The sequence below is a fragment of the Telopea speciosissima genome, chromosome 3, assembly GCF_018873765.1.
Source record: "Telopea speciosissima isolate NSW1024214 ecotype Mountain lineage chromosome 3, Tspe_v1, whole genome shotgun sequence".
In the NCBI taxonomy this organism is placed as follows: Eukaryota; Viridiplantae; Streptophyta; class Magnoliopsida; order Proteales; family Proteaceae; genus Telopea; species Telopea speciosissima.
This window is the reverse complement of record NC_057918.1, coordinates 18928013-18953208: the sequence shown is the minus strand read 5'-3', so window position 1 is coordinate 18953208 and position 25196 is coordinate 18928013. Positions and strand designations below refer to the sequence as shown.

Below are 25196 nucleotides of genomic sequence, written 5' to 3'. Positions count from 1 at the left end.
AGTAAAATTTTCAAACTTGAAAAAGAAACTTAGGTAATCGTTATCTTACATGATTATATCACTACGTCTAAATCATTCCATATTTGGTTATTCAAATTCAATTTACTTTGCATCTAAATCCCTTGGGGGGGGGGGGGATTTGAATAGTTAAAAAAAGTTACATATAAAATTTTAAGTAGTTTATACAATCATGTTGAATAATGATTACAAATTTTTTTTTTTTAATATTTGAAAATTTCATTTCTATATCCTTTAATTTCCCTTTCAACCAAACAGTTATCTTACTCTTGTTTTCTTGCTGTATTCCTTTCCCACCTATTTGGAAGAAGGAAAAAGGTTTCCAAGAATGTCAAAGAAAAAAAAAAAAAAGTGAAATTTGGCAGCCCATCTCACACTGACCAACCATGCTTGGGCCTTTTTGTGTTTTTTGTTTTTTCTAAATGGTTAGTGTTGTTTAAATAAATTTGACTTTGTTCAGACAATTTCCATAGCATTTTACATTCACACGAAGAAATCAGATGGGTTTGTAGATTAACATGACTTGATTGTTGTGGATGTGTTCACTTTATCTGAGTGCTACCTGAACTGCTTATCGATGGCTTCTCTTGCATTGCCGGGATTAGTGATAAGTAGATCCGATATAATCTTTTGTTTCAAAGCCCTTGGGTTATTTGCAACTAGTCAATTAAGAATTCTCTGATGTACTAGAACTACTAGAATTAGTAGTACATCAAAGATTTTTTTTTTTTGGGGGGGGGGGGGGGGGAGGACTATGAGGTTGGATATAATAAGGCCTAGACTGAAGTGTGCCAATTACGAAAAGGTGAGTAATTTAAGTTGATTTGTGCAACAGTTAATAGAAGCCTGCAAAGGTGAATGATGAATAATTATCACCTCCAATTCGCGGGCACCTCCAATTCCTCCAATTCTTCTAATAGGGGGGGAGTGGATCTCACCTTGGGTAGTGTTTTCGGGCAGGAGGTAGGGTGATCATTTCCGTCCCCATGTGAGGAATTAGAGGGGGCAGCGAATAAGAGGGGATAACGATTCAGTGCATGGTTAGGTTGACTAGTGCGAGAGAGTTAATGGAAGCCTACTTAAGGCCTCAACATAGGACCGGATTTATTTCTACCATGTGGCAAATTAAGTGGGGTTCAAATTTTATGGAGAAGTAGGGCATAGAGTCCTTTACTCACATGTTAAATTTAGGGCTAAAGGAGTTAGCCATGTGTTGAAACAATGCTTGGAAATCTGAAAATCTAGTTTAGGGAGAAATACAAGGTTGAATGGATGAAATTTAATAGGAGGGGGCGCATCCAAAATGTATTTGTATCTAATGGTTGGAATTATCACATCATCTTTTTCTTTTCTTTTTTTTGGTTGCTCACAGCTATTTCCACTCCCTTTAACCCCCTCCCCTCAAGGTGGAGTGATTAGATCCTGAGACTTGGCATCAATGGCTCATTATCCTTTCAAGCACATCATAGTAAGTGCAAAGAACATTTGTCCTAATATGTTGAGCTAAGTTGGCTCCTTTGGTTTGTAAGTAATATTGATTTGTGGTTTGTAAGTAATATTGACTTGACATGGGTTTAGGGAAAAATTTCTGTCCTCCCCTTTGGGGAAGACCCCTTGCCTTCTTGTGTCTAGCCTTGTGATTGTGTATGCTACTAGCTCATCGAAAGCTGACGGCATGCACAATCCTCTCCCAATAATTTCATATAACAAAAAAGAAAAAGAATAGAATTGGTATTAGTGGTAGTTACAATCTCATCCAACCAATTTGGTTAATCATAACAACAACTGTCTGGCGCAGTTGGTGAGCTGTAGTGCGCTTCATGCCCATGCTCACAGTTTATTGAATTTAAGTACATGTTTTGGTAGCTTTGTAGATAATGTATTTCTGCCCAAAAATACCCAAGAAAATAAGTTTATGTGCTTACAGATAAAGATAAAGAGTATATAATGTAATGAAGTACTTAAATATCAATTCTTTTCTATTTTTTGCAATTTTATCATTTACATGGTCTAGTGCGAGAAGCTTCATTTCATGGAACCCTGAAACCCTAATATTTCCATGGTAGGCTGATTTGACAATTTCAATTCGGCCTTATACCCCTTTTATTGACATATATCCCATGTATGTCCATGCAGGTTTACTGTACTCCAACTAATACGTCGTACACTCCCATTTCTTGGATTTTTTGTGTCATCTGATTTGTTATTTGGCAGACTCTGTTTAGGCTAAAACTTGACATGTAAACAATGGTTATAAGGATCAACCTATCCACAAAATTTTGACCAGATTGTATCACGCGGCAAAATGCTTTTAATCCATACGAACACATACCACTTGTACCAAATGAGATTTTTATTAATCTCTAAGATTGGGGGGGGGGGGGGGGTTGTAGAACAAATGCAAATATTTGTTAGAAAATAGTTCATTTTCTTTTAAAGAAAAGGAACTTCGAAAGAAATTCATCCCATGGCTCATTGCCCTGCATCCCCTGGATGACAAACATGGCATGAGTACAAATATTGTTTGACAACATTGAAACAATTCCATGCCATCTCAAATTTCTGAAACTGTCCATGTATGTAGAACCGACGGGAATCGGTAGTTCCAAATCTTCCCACTTCTCCCTGAAGCATAGGTGATTCTCCACCCCAAAGTAGGGTGTTACAGATATGAAATATATAATTTTTTTTATGACTGGCTTCAGATAAAAAATCGTGCTTCTGCAAATAATCTTTTATTAAAGAATTTACTATTTGTTGGGCCTATAAAGTCAACGTCTCCTCGCGATTCTGTGACTAACTGCTTGCCTTGTATAAGGAAATAAAGTTGCACCCTCATTATCACCAATTGGTTTTTTTGTAATGGTAAACGCTTGATCCGAAAGATCAAAACTGTTGATGCACAACAGTGAGGTTATTTAATTATTTGGATGAAATATGTATAGTTAGTAGTGTTCAACAACAGTCAAATCTTTAGCTAACAATCATACCCGCAATAACCATAAAAATCTGGGAAGGTTAGTGTAAAATGATATGAAAATATACAAAGGGGGTAATGACTCATGATATAGAGAATTTCGAACATGGGGCTACAAGATAGAGAAGGCAGTAGGTGACTTTTCTTAGAAATATTTTGATTGAAAAATGAAGTAAAAACTTAGATACCTTATTTAATGTATATTTGAAATTGTTCCACAATTGCATGTTATCAAATCTTTGTAAATATGATCTTGAAATACTGAGCCAAAACAAAGATTATCATAACGAGCAGGAAGAATTTGAGGCTTTGAGCTTCAACTTTCTTGAGCTGCTGAAAAATGAATTATCACCCAGGTAGCATGTAATGTTGCCATAGCACCTCAATGTTGAAGATTACCCAACTTCTGAAACTCAAAAAACCCACTCTTTTCTATTCTAATGAATTTGTCAACTCCCTCTCTGAAAGCTTTTGCCTAACTGTTTCTGCAAGCTCCATGACATGCTTGTCTTCACATCCTAAACGAACGAAATTCTAGGAATAAGAATCAGAATCCCTATTGACAAGTTGAGGAGTCACAAGAGAATCTTACCCAACTCAAGAAGAGCCTTTTCAAGGTGGAAAACATAGTCCTTGTTGGGGCCTGAGGGGCCTTCTGCATGGACAATTTGGCTGCATGGGAGGGTAGACAATGAAACATGAAAAATAAGGCATCAGGGTCAATCCAGATTCCAGAGAACCCTTTAAGAAATTAATAATAATAAACAGAAAAGGGAGGAACCACAAAGCAAGGAAGAAGCATACTTGGCCATTTCTTCCATTGATGCAGGGCCCAAGTAATTCTTGTTCAGTTTCTTGTCAGGTGATGCTATGTATCTAAATAAAGAAGTTTCAGAATCTGATGACATCCCTTTTTCAGACAAGATGCTTAAAATGATATAAAGGTTTAAGGTCTTTTCTTCTACTTACACCAGTATTCCAGAGACCGCTGGTTTCAAAGCGTCTGGTTCCTGAAACCATTTTATGTTTGTACATGGTAAAGTTTCGTTTAAATTTACCTATGATAATTCCAAAATCTGAAGTAAATTTGCAAACTTACAGTGAAGATGTCAACATAAGCCTTCATATCATATTGCTTCTCCCTCACTTCAAGATACTGTACTGCAGATCACCATATAAGGAACATTGCCAATAGAAGAAACAGTAGGCACAGGAAAACAAAACTAAATATAAAACTGGTGCAATAGCATCTGTGATTGTATTATGAGATTGAGAGGTGTTAGGTTATTAACTATCAAAGTGAGACAAAATTTATATAACATTGAGAAACATAAAAAGATTAACTTAAAGTATACTTATGCATGATCTTTTGGTGAGTATGCTGGGAGTCCACAGTTTTGAGGGTGGACCTCGGCGCAACAGTAAGTTTCTCCACCACGACCTAGTGGTTGTGGGTTCGAGTCGGGAAACAGCCTCTCCGCAAAGTGGGAGTGAGGCTGGGTACACCCTTTGCTGGGAGTCCACAGTTAACAATCTGATGCCACTTCGTTGATTCAGTTTCCATGTACTTGTCTAAGCTGTCGCTATGTGGCTTTGCCTCATTCAATACTCTGGATTTCCAGTATTCTTTATTCTACTCAATCAAGTCAGTTATTCATCACAAAAATGCAATATAAAAAAAAAAGAAAAGAAAAATGAAGGGGGGTGGGGGAAACCCTCCATTCTTAGGGCCAAATTAGCTAGCCAGATGGGCAACTAAATTTAGAACACTGCAACGAAATATGTAGTAGTATATGCATATGTTCCTTACCAAGGAAGAATTTTTGACACTGTAGACAAGTGAAGTTGCATGCTTTAGTTGCTTTCACATGGTCTCAAGTTCCACTGGGAACATTGCTTTATAAAAGTCGGTGCTTGAGATTAGGCCGTACCCTGACGAGTTTATGCCACCAATGAAATGTATGCCAAGAGGGTGATGCAGATTGATTGTAGGATCTGTAAGTGATGGGCTCACTTAAGGATTGGATAAATAAGATTCTAATCTGAAGGATAGATTTGGATCCGAAATCTGATCTCAGATCTAACAGTCATATGTAGACTAATGGTTAGAAACGACGGAAGGAAGAATCAGATCTAATGAAGGTTAAATTTTAATAATAAGGGGAAATTTCCTAGATCCATGAGATAAAAAATTAATTACAAAACAAGTATGTTTAAAATTTGCCACTTGTTTCAATTTTGAAAAGATTTACTTAGTCCCAAAGTTACTTATTGCTCATGCGGCCCAAGAAGAAAACAAAATTGAACTTCCTAAAATATCCCATCATCACTTAACTCAGGTAATTCATGCTCAGGTTAGTAAGAGAATGTTTAAACTTATTTAGGATTTGCACATCTCAACTAGCAGTCTGAATGTGCTCTTGGCACAGAGTGAAGTGGTTGAAAGTCACTTAACTCAGGTAGTACATGCTCAGGTTAGTGAGAGACTGTTTAAACTAATTTAGGATTTGCATTCGACCTTGTCCAGCCTTCAGACTGCTTTAAAAAGCTGAATGTGAAGCAGATAAATACTAACTGGATAAGAAAAGTTCCACAATACAGCTCAACTATCAGTGATGAAAATGTAAATGCTTAAAAATTGACATTTTGTGTATCAGCTTAGAATGAAAGAAAAATTCATACAGTCAATGCAATCTGCTCATCCTCCTCCCCTGAAACCTTGTATGCAACTCCCCACTGTTACCACACAACATAAAAAGCACCATTCATCTATTTATTAAATCGAAAGTAAAATAATTCAAACTCATTGACAGTACTGAACATAAAGATAAAAAACAAGTACAAAGCAGGAATTAAGCCAGAGGTGGCAACTATTTTCAGTGAATATATTTTACCGGAACTGTATTTAAGGCAAAAGGAAATTGTTTACTATGAGAAAAACAAAAAACATTTTACCAAAACGAATAAAAAATAATTAGAAATGAACTTCTAATTTGATTATTTGAATGAAGGTTCTCCAATAAAAAAAAAAGGAGTTGTATCTTGGTTAATTATTCATTTGGCACCTATGGTAACCCACCATATAGATGGATTCTTTTCCTCTATCAACCATACCCGAATTTTTTCCTTGTCATATACAGAAGAAGTTAGGGAAAAAGGCAAACATAAAAATGAATACATAATGGGTTTTATAACTAGATTTTATTTCTGAGGAAATATTATTCTGCTGAAAGATATGGAACCTATGGTAACCGTGAAAGAGCAGGGCTTGTAGCCAAACACAACCACAACAACAAGAACAACAACATCCAAGCCTTATCCCAACTTAATGACGTCGGCTACATGGATCCAATAAGATGCAATGAATTAAAAATAAGGAAGTGAAAGGGGTGGGGAACAACATGGACACAACTAAAAAGGTGTAGATAGAATAACATTAAAGAAGTAAAAGGGGGGGGGGCAAACAACATCGACATGAACTCCTAAGGGAATTCTCCTTGAGGCAGAGGAGAGTAAGAAAAACATGAACCCAACTTTCTCTGTGTGGCAGGGAAGCATTCATTTTTTATGAGGTGAGCTAGGCTGAAACAAACACACACTAGAAACCTACTAGAAACCAGAATTGCAATGAACCAGAAAGTATAAATATGCAGAGACTAAATATGATTAGAACTTGCAAACCCCAAATCTAATGGAGCTGAAACTAACATATATTAGAGGTCCTAATGGGGTAAGTGGTTAAAAAATCAAAGCAAGATGATGGCTAGATTAGGAGACATAAACATGGACAAAAAATAGAAACTAAGAAAAAACAGAAAATAGCAAGTAAGGAGATCTTGAATAACTCTCAATCCACCAGTGTGATGATGCTCAAGTTTGGGTTGCATGGAGTAGAAGGGGGAGGGAATAATAACATAGTAAAAACTCAGCCCCATCTGACGTTTAGATACTCTAAAAACAGAGTCTAAACTTCAGACTTATATGCCGTCAAATAACCCTATCGCAGACATGAAACAGCACCAAAAAATATAGTAGATAGAAAGAACTTGAAGAGAAAGAATAAAGGATTAAATAAGCACACAAAGAAGTTCTAAAATCACCTAATAAGAGGCCATGATAGTTAGAGATAGCCGCTGGAATACCTACTGAACAGTTATGAAAGAAAGAGGAAAAGAAGGGGATATGATCATAGTCTTCACCATCTATGACCTGTGGGAAAGGCTTCACCACCAGTCCCAACCCAAGGTTTCACCACCTTGGGTTGCTACTTGCTTCACCACAAGGGCTGTGACTGATTCACCACAGTATAAATGTTTTTCAAAACATCCAAATCTGTGGGCTAGTGTGCCCTTCTTTATTTATAAGGTGCCGTCATTACAACCAAACAGGAAACTCTCTAATAAAGTGAGAAATCCTTTACTACAAAGCAACAATGAAAATTTAGTAACTGCCTAAAATAGAAAGTCCTAAACAACTAAGAAACAATACAGTTTAAGAACTCTCCACAAATTAGAAAGTCACAAGCATAGTTCAAGGTTTCACTGAAATTTCGTGAAATATTTCGGTTTCGACAGATGTCGAAACGAAACCTTGAACGATATGGAAAGATTGCAATTTTTTTGGGTCAAAATTTCACTGTTTAGGCGACATTTCAATGCAATGTATTGTTTCGGTATCATTTTAAATATAAAATATCAAGTTCGAACGAATTGGGTCAAAATTTCAACCCATTTCATTGCTTCGCTAGTTTTTTTTTTTTTGGTGAATAAATAATCTATTACCAAAGCCCAAGGGGGACGAGAGGAAGAGAAGGGGGGGATATACAAAGGAAAGAGAGGGGGGGGGGGGAAGAAACAAGCCCCGAACCCAACTAAGAGGGGGGTATGGGGCCGTAAAAGTTCATTATCTAAACCCCATGCCTGTTCCTTGGGGAGTCCAAAAAGGCCTTTTGAGGGAGGAAACTCAGCAAGTTGAGTTGATAGTTTGAGTTGTGCAAACCATTTTTTTTTTTTTTTTGGTGATTTTTGGCCAAATCACTCCCATATAAGTGTGGAACAAGTCATTGGACAGTAGTGGAATGCATCAGAAGCAAAGACTTGCTGCATTTGTGGAAGATATGTGCAAGATTCAAAGTTGAAAGTATATCACTTTTCCCAAAAATGAATTTTTGCAAGAAAGAGGGTAAATACTTGGTGGTTGGCCTTAGAGAATGTACACAGTAGTGTACAACATATACTATCAACCTAGTGTAGTATAGTCAAACTCCCATTTTGAGTGTTTTTTTGTTTAAATCCAAGGGTTCCGTTATGTTTAGAGGACCTAAAATAGGGTTTCCTTGAAGTTTTGGGACATAATTTGGGTAATTGGGTCTCAAAACCCTCACTCAAAATCAACCCAAGAAACATTTCAGGTTTCGACCGAAATTTCACAGTTTCACAAAATATTTCAGTTTCAAGCCTGATCGAATAAGCCTAGAACTATGGTCCCAAGTCCCAAAATAACGACTATTAAGTACTTAAGTAGCATACTTGCTTACTAGGAAAGGAACAACCAACTTTGAATAAACAACTACTAAACAAAACAGAAACTTGCTATTTTAGACTCCACAAAATATTCCAGAAGCAAACAAAAATCTCCCAACAGGATCCTCCACCAAAGTTGTCTATTGAGGGGCTCACACAACTCCTTGTGAACAGTACCACATGAACAGTACCACCAAACCTTCTTCTTTGAACTACATCAATTTTATTGCCACAAAGTTGCCCAAGCACAATCCAGATCAAGTTAAGATTACATAAATGAAGCAGGCAAATGTCCAGGATACTCTTCGGACAGATGGGCAAGCAACTAGAATTCATACTTAATACTTCAACTCATTCGATAATTTAGGGTCATTTGTAACAGATTTGCCTCTTTGCTTTTGCTATACTCATCCAATCTAAAGCAAGCGATTATGCTTATTTAACTCGATGACTACAAGATCTTACACCGACGATGAACGCCATCATCAGATGCAGGGTATCTACAAAAAATTAATATATGATGGATATAATTGAAATGAATTAGATATAATATGATATGGCTATGAATTCCACACATTTGATTCAGCATTTAAGATTGCCCAATATGGAAAGAGAAAAATATATTAGAGGGAATTGACAAATGGGTAGTTGGGTTTGCGGGTACTCACACAGACTTCCCCATCGCAAGCTTCCAATGTAACCGTTCTCCCTGGGTACTCTGGTGTCCCTCTGTGGTCCGTGCTACCTGTCCAGGTCCAAGAAACAACTTATTTCTGCAAGCAGAGCTTCATATTTACACAAGGAGAGAGAGAGAGAGAGAGAGAGAGACCTTGATAGAAAACACGACGATAACCATTAATGAAACCGATGAGACGATCGTCGTAATTAAAGCCTGCTTTCCAAATTAGAGAGCCATACCCAAATACCCACAGCACCATTTCCAGTGATCGTTCTTCGTCTTCGAGTGGGTATCTCTCTCAAGTTCAGACGAGACAAAGCACTGAGCAGAGGCAGTCCAATCAGGGTCGAGTTCTTCTATTTGTCTCTCGATTGGATTCTTTTAGTTTGTCGCAACTCGCAAGCGCAAGGATCCCGATTTCCACTGCATGGTTTTAAAAACGGGGAATCGGATCGGTGAATCGTCCAATTTAGATCTGAATCGTCTGACATTGATCCCAATTTCCACCTCTTCCAATCGCTGCTTTCTGAATCGGAATCGGATCGATCGAATCGAATTTGAGAGGGAGCATGAGATAAAAGGAAAATCGGGATTGATTTCGTTTTTTTTTTTTTTTTCCAAATAATATATCGGAAGATCTGTATTATAGGTTTTTTACATATTATACCTGTTAAATACACAGGCTTATACAAAACATGTATTTTACCATATCTATATAATTATTAAAAAAAATTATTTTTGAATTATGTGTTTGCATAAGCATATAATATGTGCACTTACTAACTATGCAATCAATTATCAAATCAATAACTCTAAAAGTCGGTTAACCTTTTGGGATTGATGTGTGGTTTGTGTGATTACATTTTCATCAAAAAAAGAAAAAAAAAAAAACTATCAAATCAATAACTCTATAAAAGTACTGGTGTCTACCAATGATTGAAGGCACAAATAAGTTGCATAAAGGCCTCGTTTGTTTGGAGGTGAAGGTGGGGTGAGGTTGTTGGGAAGATAGGATCCACATGCCGGTGGGGTTTTGTCTGAATGAAAATGTTGAAGTAAAGTTACTTTTCTCATGAACAATAATCAAAGTTGGATAAGAGATGAGTGAGATTTTGAAATGCCACATTATCAAACAGAACAGTTAATGATGTTCTGAGCTTGTGTAAGTTTACCACCCCACGATAACCAAACAAGGTTGGGATGGGATTTTGAAGTGCCACATCAACATTTTCCCACCCCAATTCTCCATAAGTCCCTTTTAAACAAATGGGCCTAAGCATTCAATGATCATCCCAAATCCTAGTATTAACACCATGTCCAACACGAATGCAGACCATTTCTTGAGGTGCGGTAAAATACTAGCTATGTACCAATACCCTTGGTTGCTCCAATGGTCAAAACCTTTGTATGCTACCTTGGAAACCAAGGATTAAGTATTGGTATGGTGAAAACCCTCTTCTAGCTATGTATTCCAAGTCAAAGAACCCTTCTTAACAATACAGCATTGTCCAACAAAAATTTATTGTCAAAACACTTATCCTGTAACATAATGGAAAATTATCACCTCCAGTTTGCTGACCGGCCCAGTTCCCCAGTTCCTCTAATAGGGGGATGGTGGACCCCATCCGGGCAGGGTGTTTGGGCATGGGTAGAGAGGTCATTTCAGCCCCCCTTTGTTAGAGGAACTGGGGAACTGGGCCGGTCAGCAAACTGGAGGTGATAAAGATCCTAACATAATAGACCAAAAAACTCATGTTATCATTTAATAATTCCACCCAAGTTTAATTAATAAGGCCTTGAGTAGAAGAATCACTCAACCCATGACCTCCCAATCTCTTGAGAGAACACACCGTATGCCAAGAGAAGAAAGTTGCTTTCTTTTTGCCTCCACCCCCCACAACAGAAGTCAGAATTAATAGAATCCAACTTACAAGATAGTTTGTTAGGAAACAAAAAACATTTTCTAAGGCAAAGTTATACTGGATGGGTCCGACCTAAAAGTCTTTTACGACAGTTCAAATTTATGACACATGACAGATCGAATGTGAATTAAATTTTATAGACAAGTAAACCTCAAATTTATGACACATAACAGATCGAATGTGAATTAACTTTTGTAGACAAATAAACCCCAAGGTTCCCTTCCTACATGGTACGCACGATGATGCATGGATATACATAAACGGACAAAAAAAATAGTAGAATGCATATGCATATATGGATAGGTATTTAAATGAACACTCCAAAAATTTTAATTTATCTAATCCATATGATGCACAACTTATCCAACAGTCAGTTGGCCAAAACAAAACCAAACTGTGAATGTAACTTTAAAATAGTTAACATCATGACAAGTTTATCAAAAATGGACTGTCCTGATGAAATTTTGCATTTTTGTTATGCTATTAGACTTGCCTTTTGAAAATTTATTACAGTATTTTTCAACATTAAACACCCAAGAAGCATGAACCTTTTTTGATTTAGTCATAATTCGTCCTTTCTTGAAATCAAATAATACTCTAATTCTGAATTTAGTATGTTCATTTCCAACACATCTTAACTTAATTCTCAAGATCACAGTTCTGCCTAATGGGAATTAAAGATTCTGCTTTAAGAAGATAATTGAAAATTATTATATTAAAAAAAATAATAAAAGGCACCAGAAACTCCAAATTCTTGAAGGTCATTTGGCACAAAAGTAATTTCTTGATCTCAATAGATTATATAAGAGGGGTAAATGGTGATAATACAATATGAAAGCCTCAAGGAGGAGACCTTTTTTCTTTCTTCTAACTTTTTTCTTTCTTTTTTACCTATCTCAAAGAATGATAGGTTCTTATCTGGCCCAACAATTAAAAATAGGAAGAACCTTTGAAAGAAAAAACTGGAATAAATTACATGAGCGGGGCCATGAAATTAGTGAATTAGACAAGAAAATTTCCCTTCTCTAACTATCTGCTTTTGTTTGAGGGAGCAAATGTCCACTCCTCTTCAGATTTGCTTAGGATTTGAGCCCTCTGTTTGGTATCTCTCAATAATTAGGTTACAGTTGTTCATTGTACGCCCGTCAAGGAGATTGTGATTCCATAGCTTAATCATAAACAGCCTCCAACACCTGCTCAGTACACAAGCATGTTAATTTTTCAAGATACATTCCCAGAGAGTATCAATAACTTCCTATAAGATTAAAAAAAAAATATATCATCGTGATAGAGGCACTTGATAGCTTAAATGCTCATATTTCACTAGATATTAGCCGCAAATGTATTTATAATCTGAAAATGGTGATCTATACAAGGATTGGGATGGGATGTACAAAACTGAATTACAAGATTTCTTTGGTTTTTTTCTTAGGTTTTAAATATATGATAGTAACTAAATTTTCTTATCTCAACATTTCAGTGATTGTACTGTCTTTGACACTTAGTTGACAACCAACCCCCTTCAGCTATGTAATAAGGACATGACCACAATTAATGGTGTCTCTCTCTCTCTCTTAAGCATCAACTAGGTGACTAGGTGGCAAACCGTTCCCAGATGCTTAAGGCGTCTGGTCGCTTTTTTGTCTATGCATGTCGTGTGCACTGGATTTTTTTTTTTAAAAGTTAAAAAGAGTCAAAGAAAGAAATGCAAAGGACAATAATGGAAGTGGAGGGTAGAGGAAGGAGGAGAAGCGAAGGGGAGGCAGAGAAAAAAGAAAAAGGAAGAGAAAGCACAAGAAGAAGAAGAAGAAATGGAAGGGAGAAGGGAGAAGAGAAGAAAGAGAGGAAAAAAACTCAGTGGGAGAAGAGGTAATATATACCCGAAATGCCCACCAACAGCTGCAAGTTGCCCGCAAGCTGCAACTTCAAGTTGCTCCTCCAATGACAAAAGCTCTAACCTGCTCAGCTGCTCCTTGTTCGACCAATAAAAGTGAATATTAATTAAAGACACATTTTATTTACCACATTATCCTTTCATTTCACACGACCAAAATGCCCACATATATATATATATATATATATATATATATATATATGGCAAGAGATCTCTACTTGGTCGCATGGTCTCTACACAAGTGTCTAAGCCAATGGGTGAGCACGCTTGGGTATCTACCCAAGGGGTAGAGGCGTCATCTCACGGTGCCCTGTGAGAGCGCGTAGGAAATACCACCAAGTAGAGATCTTTTTTCCATATATATATATATAGGGAGAATGTTCTTTGTGCTGCAGCGCAGGCTGCACCCAGGCACATGGGCCTGCCACTCAGGGGGGCAGGGTGGTCATTGCGCCCAACCCCATGTGCCTGGGTGCAGCCTGCGCTGCGGCATAGAGAACAACACCCCATATATATATATATATACGTATCATAAAACAACTACTCAGCCTCATCCCAAATAAATGGGGTTGGCAACATGGATCCTTGACCTCTAATCAGCTTTATTCAAGGTCATACTTGATACAAGGCCTAAGCTATGCATGTCTTTCTTCACCACTTCTCCTAAGGTCATTTTAGGTCTGCCCCTGGCTCTTTTAGTTCCTTCAATTTGAATCAAATCACTCCTCCGTACTAGAGCATCCAAAGGCCTCCATTGAACATGGCCATGCCACCTCAAATGGATTTCTCGTAGCTTATCATGTATTGGAGCTACTCACAAATCAGCTCTAATATGACCATTAATTTCTTTGTCCTTTCTAGTTTTGCCACTCATCCATCTCAACATTCTCATCTTTGTTACATTGAGTTTATCTATATGATGCTTTTTAACTACCCAACATTCTACACCATACATCATAGCCGGTCGTATGATTGTCCTATAAAATTTTCTTCCAAGTTTTAAAAGAATACACCGATCACACCACTCCAGACGCACCTCTCCACTTCATCCATCCTATTTTAATTCTCTATGAAACATCATCCTCTATATCACCTTTTTTATTTATGATTGAGCCCAGACACCTAAATTAATCACTTTGTGGAATCTCCCTCTCATCAATTTTGACCACCTCATTATCTGTCCTAGTGTAACCAAAGTTACACACCACATGCTCTGTCTTCGTTCTACTTATCATACAACCTTTTGATTCCAAGGTTGATCTCCATAACTCTAAATTGGCGTTAATCCCTGCTTTTGTCTCATCCACCAAAACAATATCATCAACAAAATGTATATACCAAAGAACCTCATCTTGATTAACACAAACAAATAAGGGCTTAAAGCTGATCCTTGATGTAACCCAATTGTCATTGTTAATTTACTACCTTTGGCCCCCCACAGTTCTTATATTTGTCACCGCACCATCATACATATCTTTAATTATGTCCACATATTTACTTGAAACATTTCTCTTCTCTACTACTTGCCATATTAACTCTCTAGGGACTCTGTCATAAGCTTTTTATGTCCATAAAGACCATATGGAGATTCTTCTTGCCATACATTTACGTATCATACCCCTAATTAACCCCTGAGAGTAAAAAGGCACCCGCCATAAAGACTTGGCGCTCTCCTAGGCAATACTTAAGGATCTTGGTGGGAGGTCAGTGCCTAGTTTTGCCTTAGTGCCTTAAAAACTAAAATTGTTACTTGGCCTTTCTATAGAACTACCCAAAACAAAGAACAACATCCATTAATTTGAAACTTGTACACTCAACACACATACTCAATACAATATTGCACTGACACTTGTCAGGCAACAATAATGACAACTGCCACTTATGTGATTCCAAGGTGTACACCTGGCCTGATAAAGATCTCAGCACATCATACCTAGCAGAAGTGGGACCTTTTTCAAATTAAGATCAGTTTTATTCACAATGGAATTGTTGAAATTTGCTTGAACATGAATAACTCCCTTTGGTGTTCTACGTCAATTCTTACTTGAACCAATATGTCCATTCCTACATGAAGCAATTCTTGGCATAGGTTTTACCATATTTATCATCTCATAAATATGAGCCAGAGATATGTATATATCCATTTCATCTCAAAACAGATCCTTTATTAGTACATCGGGTCCTTTAGAGAGATCTCTAAATTAGACAAGTTTAACTGTTAAATTGTCTAGGGGTTAGGAAGGGCCCATAGTTCTTTTCCAGGCATAAAAATATGATGGGGGAGGGATACTAGTCTCTCAACTACCATAGTTTCTTATTCACCAAGAACACCAAACAGGCTCATCTCAGTTCTGTAAGAATGCAGAGCAAGAAAAAACATTTTTCATCAGTCTTTCATCCATGCATCTGGAGTGGCTTATGTGCTATTGGTATGCATAATAGCAGCCTATTGTTCCTTGTGCACATTCAGAACATGTGAAACAAGGGCATAATTGCCATTATTCAGTTAAACAAATTGTTCTACTTCCAGAAAAATGACAATCCATTCATTAGTTAAAGCACAGAATACCATTTATTCACTTTTTTGAGCACATGTTGCATTGAGTTAGTGCTGTCATTGTTGTCAACACACTCAGTCATGCAGCAGCGTGCATAAGTATGACTCAGCAAGCAGTGCCATGAGTTGGCCAAGCATGCAATAGAATTGAGAGGTTTACCAGTGTGAGATGAACAGCCTTATGAAGGTGAGTTGGCAGCTGGAAGAGCTAAAATTGTATGGGTGACATGGTTGAGCTTGGTTGACAGACAAAGCATGTTGATGATGTGGCATATGGTCAGCCAGGCTGGACGATCAGAGAAGCTATGGTGATGTTGCTGAAGGTGAAGGATGGACTGCTGTGAAGGAAAGGCCAGTGTGAAGAAGAAGACAAGTTGCTGAGGAACTGAGAAGAGCTGAAAACTGCAAGTTTTGTATTATGGCAGTAACTTCATGGGTGTTTTGAGATGTCGTTCATTTGGATTCTGTGGAAGCTCAAAACATTAGAAAGGTAGATCTCTGAGTGATCTTTCCAACCGTTCAAGAATCAGATCAATCCGATATTGGAGTTGGAAGCAAAGGCTATGGCTTGATCATCAGACATGGCGCATGTCCTACAGGAAGCTGTTTCTGCCCTTGCATCAGATTCAAGAATCAGATCAATCCGATATTGGAGTCGGGAGTACTAGCAGTGTTGTATGCTGTGGTCTGTCAATGTTGAGGGAGAAGCTTCAGTTGTGTTGTCATTGTTGGCAACACCATCCTGGACAGCATCTGAGAAGTTCTGTCAGCCAACACACTCCCAAATTGGTGTCCAACACTTGGAGGTGGTAGTGGACGAGCTTAGGGTGAATAGAATATTTTCAGGGATGTCATGAGCTGGTATGATGAGGTAGAAAGAGCTTGGAGTGAAGGCAAGGTAAAAATTGCCTGGACAGTTGAGGTGGCAAAGTTGCTCAGAAGACTGTTTCTGTATGTCCAGCGACTTAAAACTTTATTTCGGACCCCTTCCACAAAATCAGGGTTGAAGCTCAAAACTAAAAGACTATCCTTTGAGTAAGCTTTATGATGCCTCAAGAATTGGGTCAATCCGAGTTCGGACGAGGAAACTATGATTTCAATCACAGATGTCGTGCATGGTGCCCAGAGTTCTGTTTCTACACATGCCATGACTTCATGGGATTTTTGAGCTATCCAAATTGCATAATCTGTAGAAGCTCAAAACATGGAAGTTGTAGAGCTTTGAATCCTCTTTCCAATGCCACCGGAATCAGGTCATCTGGCATCGGGAGGAGTTGTAGCCTTTTTCCTAGCATTGTACAGAAGATGGTCGAACCACACACGGTCCGATCGGGGGCAAAATTTAAGCTCGGTTTTGGCCTCTTTTATGCGGTTTTGAAGCTATGTGAACAGGAGAATTGGAGAGCAAATAGAGAGGAAGAGGGAGCTTCCATAGGCAACTCCTTTGCTACCTACCACTTTTGAGTGCTAAATGATCTATTGAAGGCAAGGAGATTGGTGGTTGAAGAAATTATTGAGGTCCTAGTAAGGGTTTGAAAAGATTTAGAAGAAAAGAAGAGTAAAGGTTTGTGAGAAGAGGAGGAAGAAAAGGGCAGAAGAAAGAAGACAGAGGAGTGCCTCAGTAATTGGAGACGTCCAGTGTACAACACCTCTGGAGGTTACCCAGTTGTGTGGGTAACCCTTTTAGCAAATTTCATTTGTATTGTATTTGACTGTAGGCTAGGTGTTTGTGCTATTTCATGAGTCAATACTTGTAGTCTATTAAGTGGGATTCGTACATGTTGTGAGCTTGTAACTGGGGGATTGCATATAAACCATTATTGCTGTATTCTTAAGCTATCAAGTGGGTGCTTGATAGTTGGGGCTTGGTGCTCCAGTAGTCCCGTGTAGTGGGTGCTATATAAAGCTAGGGGTTGATGCTCCTTTGTCCTGGGTTGCAAGTTGCGACACAAACTTGTATTGTGTATTATACAAAGGCCATATTAGGCCATTTGCACCGTGTATGTAGGCACACTGCCGAACCACGTATATCTCCATCTTGTGGTATGTGTGCTTGTGTATTTGCATTGTTATATTATCTGCTGCAGGATGGTTTGAGGAGGATGGGGTATGTGATGTGTGACTGGTGATAGCCGTATATGTATGAGTGTATGTGTTTGCTGAAAGGTAATGCGTGGTTTGTGACTGTTGCATGGGCATTGGGCTCTGTGGTTCTGAACTGCCAGGGATAGTCATCACCTGAGAGTGTGAGGTTTGAGGGATTGGTTTTTGACAATCACTGATTTACCCCCCTCGCAGTCACCATCTTTGTCCAACACTCTAATGGTTCTTGTACATCCTATGAGAAAGGAAAACCAACCGTTGTTGAAGATTTGCCCAAGAAGTGAATATCCTAATATCCTATAATCTAAAAGCTAAAACACATAACAAAAGTACCAAAATTCATTAATTGATCAATCACGTTGCAAAACGATGAATACAGATTTCAATTTGTAAGGTCATGTTTAAATGCAAATGTTTTTTTTAGTGTCAAGCTCATGTTTCCAGGTGTAGGTCATAAATTCAATGCATGCATCTAGGCCTAATTTGACAATTTCTATAAGCTGTAATATACGCATCACTGCACTATGGATAGCTGGTACTGTTGCATCACCATACAAATTATTATTAAAATGAAAGAGTAGTACTACCAAATAAGGGCGGGGGCTCGGATAAGGTCCTGTCCATGCAGTCTTGAGAATGCCTCACATGCCCATGGAATATGGCCATCTGCAAGGACTCTGCAACATAATAATTTAGGCTTTTTTAGAAGGAAATAATATGAAATTATGCAGAACATTACATGGGAAAATAATAAAAACATTGTCTAAAACAATATTGGCAACAGCAATAGAATCCTTCCCTCATATAACCTTCTTGTTAATTAGTCTTTCACATATACTCTGGTTCTATGGTTACAAGATATGTATTGTATATATAAATCATCCTCCTTTGAAAAGGAAAAAAGAATGCTGCTTGGTCACACGCAGCGTCTGCCTAGACACAGTTCCCCTGAAATGACCGCCCTGGCCCCGTACAAAATGAAAAATCCCCCCAGGTCAATGCTCCTGCGTGTCCCCTCATTGGTCCCCATGCTGATGCAGGGGTCACATGATCGGGAAGTGTTCTTCCCATAATATAAATATATTTTTCATACTTACAACATACTTTTTTATTAGGATGCGACATAAGATTCTATTTCAACAGTACTTACAAAAATTGCATGTTCTCACAATTATTTACACTTCTTTTCTGAACAGTGTATGATATACTATTTATAATGTAACAATCAGCTAAAGAAAACGGTAACATTTCCAAATTGGAAAATGTTCCTTACACAACCCACGGCAAAAAAAGTTCCTCAGCAACCCACCTAGTTGTGCTCCATGGAGCATGGAACTAAATCTCGGTAAAAACTAATCGAATTGTCCAAGTTGTCTCAGTTTCGGGCTTGGCTAAAACAAAACCCAGGGAGGCCCAGGTCAAAACCCAGTGTCGAAACCTCTAAACGATATCTAGCACGTTTTGGTTTCAGGCCTGACTGAAGTCAGGTCTGAAACAGAGATCTCCTTTCTAGGTGTAGAGGAATGATATGACTACATAGCTGTGGGATAGATAGGACATTTTCTGGATTAGCCACCTCAAAATCCAGAGTCTCACCCAATAAAAAAATTTAGCCGAAATTTCAGATATTTCAGTAATTTCGAACCCCCCAACCCCAAACATCATACAAAATGTCAAAACCCAAAACAGACAATGTTTTGACTGAAATTTTGATAATTTCGTTTCAGTATCTCGCTCATTTCGGTCTAAAAAATGCACCGTTTCATTAAAATTTCGGTTATTTCGGTCACTTTGTTTCGGTATTTCGCTCATTTCGACCTTTTGCACCCCGAAATGGCCAAGCAAAACTCATGGGAAAAAATACAATGTTTCGGCGAAATTTTGATATCTCGAAAATTTTGGTCTGGCCAAAATGGCCCTCTGAGATGAGTTTTCAAACTATGAATCAAATAACTCCTCATATACTGGTATGCACCCTCTTAGGGGTCCATTTACTGGCATGCATCTCTTGAAATGCCAAAAAATCGAAGCTCTTTATAATTTATATTGCTACTTGACCAATTCAGTTGAGTTGAAACACAGCTTGAAAGCAGTGCACCGTAGGGTCTACCTGTCCACAAAATTTGGGCCTCATATGGCCTATCACGCGGCAGACATTTGAGACATGGAAGGTCTTCCTCGAGCCGGTCTGGAAAACCAAAGTCCCTAAACAATTCGAAAGAGAACAATCTCCCAATTAGAACAATTCTGTGCTGTCCACCATCCCAGACAACATGCTCCTGGTCCTAATCAAATCAGGCGAGTTTAACTGCACTGCAAAACCAGGTTCCCATCACCTAAAAATGGGCATCATCCCCGGCCTAACAATTTTTTATGACCACAATTCTATTTACTAATGGAAGTATGGAACCAGCATGTTTAAGAAATCAACTAGCCTAGCCATTGGCTAGTCACATTGACAAGTTGTTTCATATATAAATATATAAACTGATATAGGTACCAATGAGAGGTGTTGACAAGTTGATCAAATAATCAACTAGATTCAACCAGCTGTCAACTAGTACATAGTAGTTAGCCAACTAGGTGCCAACGTACTTTGAATATGTATTTTGACTTGAACTAGCCAGCTTACATCATGCTACCTGTCGCCTAGGTCTTTGTAAGTATCTGTTGTTTGTCATTTCCCGTTATTTAAAAGACATGGGAAAACTGGAAGAATATAAAGGACTTTAAAGGAATAAGAAAGGGATTTGGGCACCACTCTTCAACAAGAAGCAATTGCTTTTTAATTCATATTTTTTGACTAGTACAAGATGCCATGGCTTTGAATTTCATTTTACTGTAAAGGAAAACTTCTTATCAATTCTATGCTATTGTCCATAATTCACGATCCTGAAACAAATTCAAAACCCAAACCACCCACCAAGTTATATATCTGGTACACCATTTTTCAACCACAAGAATGGCTAATCTTGATAAAGCTTGAACCATTGCTTATATAAATCAACCATTGGGTAATCTATAAGAAAAATTTCTACCGCAACTATATGGGCAGTTAAAGTATATGCATATTTTACATTAATTATGCACATAGGGGACATGCTTGTCCTTTTTCGTGTTAATTTTTATTGCTGTGTCTTTATGTGTAATATTCATAAAGACAGAAAGTTACCTACACGAGGATGAGAGATCCTTTTAGGGATTTGGTCAACATGTGATAACAAGGAGTCCAAGAAGGTGTCTGCCTCTTCAGTAGTTTGCGATTTTGTTGCTATTATTAATTTAAATAGAGAGAGCTGGAGTTCGTGAAGGTATCCATTGTTGTTGCCAACCTCCATATATATATATATATATATATACATGCAATATAAAAGGGAGTAACCTAGCAGATTTGAGTGATTTTCTCCATCAGTAGCAGAGCTGAGTTGAAATTAAAAAAGGAAGAAAAATCGGTGAGGAGAATGAGGTAGCAGAAAAATAGAGTGAGTGTAGCTTATTCAAGAGATATTAGATAATGATGCTTCTGTAACCTTCTTCTGAGAATGATTTGATGAAGATCTAGAAACGAAGGTTAGAGAATAGAAGAAGAAGAAAAGGTGTTGCAGCTGTATTTCTTTAATAGCGTTGATGGAGAACTGAAGAGAAGAGAAGTAGAGTCATGGGAGTTGCTGTTCTATATAGTTTAATCTATTTATTTTGCCGTTAGTTTGCTCTGAGAATCCAAAAATTTAAAAGAAGTTGCTGCCCAGATTTGAAGAGAAAGGAAAGGAGGTTGTCTACTGTTACTGCTGCTGTGTTCATATTATCCTGGAGTTTTAGTTTGCTGAAATTACAAGGCCATCATACCGGCAACAGGTTCAGATTTGAGTCTTATACCTAATGACAAACTGAATTGAGGTCAGTAAGCATTATCAATTTAAGTTGAGAAAATCAGGTTCGACTCTCATTGATCTGAAGTATAATTTATTATGAAAGATATCTAATTACAATAAGAACATCTGATCGGCTGCTTATATTTCTACCAATTTGTGATTGGGTTCTTCTCTAAACAATAATCTGTTTATAAGAAGTGCAGCAGGCTGTTGAGTCAATCAATACATTTTTGGGAACTGAGATCATTCTATGGAATTGTTCAGAAGATTGTTATCGTGCAAGTCTGAAATCAGGTTTAAGTTGTGAGCAGTTCAAATTTCTATAAATCTGAGACTGGTATTGGTGTGAAAGAAGGGCAGGGACTGATATCAGTTTGGTTAGGAGACTATGTGTTGTCACACCTTGTTTGAGAAGGCGGTGATTGGTTGAAGACATAGAAGCAAGAGTGAGTTGATTTCTAATTTATTTAGTCTTCAATTTTTTGCATGTATGTTTACATTGGGACTTGGGTAGACATCATGTACTAGGGTTTTCATTATAAACCTGACATTATTGGTGATTGTTTGTAAACAATATTGCGCGAGTTCGTGACAACTGAATTTGGGGTTGTAACCATAGTACTAAATCTCGCGAAATCTCGACCGAGATTTCGAATATTTTGAAAATCTCGACCAGCGCGAAACGAATTTTCTAGCATTTGACCCCTTACCACCGAAAAATCAAGGGAAATGAAATACTGCATTTAGAAGCCCATTTACTCCGAAATTTAAACAGAAATGGAATTGTGATGCTGGGATCTTGGGTAGAAACGGATGGTACCTCGAATAAAAAAAATACCAAATCTCGGTCGAGATTTCGATTATCTCGTGATATCTCGAGATATTGGTACATCTCGCGAGATATCGAGATTATCTTTTCAAAACACCTAGTACAAAAGGCAGAAACTCGTTAATCTCGGTCGAAATTTCGACCGAGACTAACAAGGCTGCTCTTTTGTGGTTTGTTTATTCTGTTTTCTTCATTCTTCAAACTCTCTTTGTTGATTTGTGTACCGACCTTCGAATCTACGCCGGAACCACTTGGAGAACACAAGATTCAAACTTCTTAAGTTGTTAACTTGTTATTGACTTAATGTACTTAATATTATGACTTAAGTTATGACTTATGAGTCATTCACTTTATGTTTCCAACTTCCAAGTCAATATACTTGTTTAAATTGCTTATTAATCATTAATTTATTATGTCCTCTAGAACATTTAAATGTATTTATATAGCCTAAAATAGGGTTTCCATGAAGTTTAAGGCCTTAACTTGGCCTAAAACCCATCGAAATGACCTACCGAAACATACCAGAAAAAATGCAAAATTTTGGATATTTCGGTCAGCTTGAAAACCGAAACGAAACAAGTTTTTGAACTATGGTTGTAACTACAAACACAGTGGTTGCTGTGTTGAATCTTGTAAGGGGGTCGCTGCTTCTGTGTAGTGAGTGCTCCTATGTCGTGGGTGCAATACGAATTGGGGGTTGGTGCGCCTGGCTGTGGGTTCAGTCGAACTATAGTATTGTGTTTTATACTGCTTTGTGTTGTGGTGTTTGATTTGCTTTCAAATATTGACTGACGAGTGTGGACGTGAGGCAAGTTGTGAGGAACGCTTTTAGACATCACCGATTCACCCCCCTCTCCGTGATACATTGGTTATAACAGTTTCAAGCTGGGCATGGGTGATATTTATGCTCAAGCTTGAGGGGGAGTATTAAAGTATATGCGTAGGTTACATTATACGAATAGCGGCAATTTGGTCATGCATGTCCCTTTTTTTTGTGAATTTTATAACTCTTAGTCCTTACGTGTAATATTCATATTTTAGAATGTTATAAATATATTGGCAGGGGTCACAATTGGGTATTTACACATACCGTGAGTCTATTTTCTCTTTTGCGGTTCTTCTTCTCTCTTATACATTCACAGGTACTGGTTTAAGATTCTGATTGATTACATGGGTTCCCATCTAGTTGACTTTCTCTCGTGCACATTAAATTGTCAAATCATAATCAAATCAATAGATTGGTGATATGGCAGTTCTTCCTGATGGATAGTAAATGTCAAGTTTCAAGGCCAAAATCAATTATGTGGCCCACAGTGTTTTGAATTATCCCAACTCTCCAAGTCTCGACCTTAAAACACGAATAAAACACCGTACCCAAATTTTCTGAACTAAAACATGTTTTGCCGTTATGAATTGCTAGATATGGCAAAAAAAAAAAGGGGTTCAGCTTCCATAAAAGTTTAAAACACATTTAATACACGTCCTCGGTCTTTAAAATGAAAAGAATAAAGCCAAAAAATCTCTACCTAATTTCCGGCCTCAACTCCCAAACCCACGTACGATCATTCGACTCCAGTCACGGCAAGGAAGCAATTGGATAGAGAGGTGGCACACTACAAGGGTAATGGGTAGGAGTTGTTGCAAGGCTATGATACAGAGAGACAAAATGAACGAGAGAAAAAGGGGAGCAAATAGGGAAGCTGAACCTCAGCCCCTGTTTTAGGGGCAGCATATACATAGGGGTGGGGAAAGAGAGAGACCTTGTTAATCCCTAGACGTCGATTGAAGCAACCATGGGTAGCCATACCCAACGCCGTTGTCGAGGAAGGTTTGCAATAAGCTTTCTCCTTCGGTGGAGGAGAAGCACTCCCTGCTGGATCTCATCCATGCTATGATGCTTGACAAATTTCCCCTCAACAATGTTGAAGAAATCTGGGATAGAAAACCCTAACATCCGTTAGTGAGAAAGAGCCCCCTGCACATGCTGAGTCACCCTCCTCTCTGGGCCTTGAAAAGACCTCAACTTTTATGCCTACTCTACTGTCGTCCTCACCATTCCCCCAATGACAGAAGGGCCCATTTACCTATACGACAATCATGATAGTTTTTCCTACTGCAAACTGCAAACAGCAAACATGGTTCAACTTAACTCATTAAACCAGCCTCCGACCCAGTGCACAAGGGGTCTGGGAGGGCAAAATTGTACACAGCCTTACCCCATGCTTTGCAGGAGAGGCTGTTTCCAAGTTTTAAACCTGCAACCAACAGGTTGCAATAGCACAACTTCACAGTTGTGCCAAGGCTCGTCCACTCAACCTAACTCATTATGTTACTTTATTAATTATTTCGTTTTTTATTTATTTTATATTTTAATATGACTATAGGGTATTAAAACTTTTGTTAATAAGTAACATGAATTTCAGATTAAATTTTTATTTGAAATGCTTAATTTGTAGTAGAGCAACTTCATTTTAAAATTGGATGCATGAATTTAGGTAATAATTTCTTTTATTTAAGTGTATATATTACGTTTTTTTCAATCCAGTATTTTTCAAATTTAAACTTTTAAACCCTGTACCGTTCGTTTTCGTTTTTTTACCATTCTTAAAATATTTGACCATATTTTTTATCATCTGGTTAAAATTCTAAACCTTCTAAAATACATCCGTACCGGACATTGTTTTTTTTGTCATTCCCATTTAACTAATTAGTCTTTGACCAAGACTAACCCATTGATTGTGGACATGGTATAATATCTTCAAACTGAAACTGACCTGAGTCAAGGGTTACATTGATAATATGGACACAAATTCTGGGTTTCAA

The 25196-nt window shown here is 37.8% G+C and overlaps 2 protein-coding genes across 5 annotated transcripts in view; both read right to left on the bottom strand.

Annotated features, from left to right (window-relative positions):
• Positions 1 to 3142: 3142 nt before the first annotated feature.
• On the bottom strand, positions 3143 to 9516 carry LOC122653581 (gamma-glutamylcyclotransferase 2-3). Of its 2 annotated transcripts, XM_043847467.1 has the most exons (8): positions 9347 to 9515; positions 9186 to 9262; positions 5678 to 5731; positions 4095 to 4151; positions 3965 to 4005; positions 3800 to 3871; positions 3588 to 3667; positions 3143 to 3513 (listed from the first exon to the last, which is right to left on the bottom strand). In XM_043847467.1, the coding sequence occupies exons 1-8, from the start codon at positions 9453 to 9455 to the stop codon at positions 3428 to 3430; spliced, it is 576 nt and encodes a 191-aa protein (XP_043703402.1). In that variant the 5' UTR covers positions 9456 to 9515; the 3' UTR covers positions 3143 to 3427. The 2 variants fall into 2 exon arrangements, with proteins under 2 accessions (XP_043703402.1, XP_043703403.1); XM_043847468.1 differs by lacking the exon at positions 3800 to 3871 and having other exon boundaries at positions 9347 to 9516.
• Positions 9517 to 11999: 2483 nt separating this feature from the next.
• The window catches only part of LOC122656108 (polycomb group protein EMF2B-like), a 101114-nt gene continuing 87917 nt past the window's right edge, over positions 12000 to 25196 (bottom strand). For 2 of the 3 annotated variants that reach the window (XM_043850553.1, XM_043850555.1), the window contains 2 exons: positions 18260 to 18349; positions 12000 to 12311 (listed from right to left, as the gene is read on the bottom strand). In XM_043850553.1, the coding sequence (XP_043706488.1) occupies positions 12188 to 12311; positions 18260 to 18349 (214 nt within the window). In that variant the 3' untranslated portion in view covers positions 12000 to 12187. The remainder of the gene's footprint in view (positions 12312 to 18259; positions 18350 to 25196) is intronic. The other variant, XM_043850554.1, reaches the window with a different exon arrangement.

What these genes read in the sequence shown, in the direction of transcription:
- LOC122653581 (XM_043847467.1), bottom strand. Translation starts at nt 9,455, where the DNA reads ATGGTGCTGTGGGTATTTGGGTATGGCTCTCTAATTTGGAAAGCAGGC. An exon ending in CTTGCGATGGGGAAGTCTGT is followed by an intron (nt 5,732 to 9,185) that starts GTGAGTACCCGC and finishes GTGTGGTAACAG; the next exon opens with TGGGGAGTTGCATACAAGGT. An exon ending in ATGAGCAGATTGCATTGACT is followed by an intron (nt 4,152 to 5,677) that starts GTATGAATTTTT and finishes TCTGCAGTACAG; the next exon opens with TATCTTGAAGTGAGGGAGAA.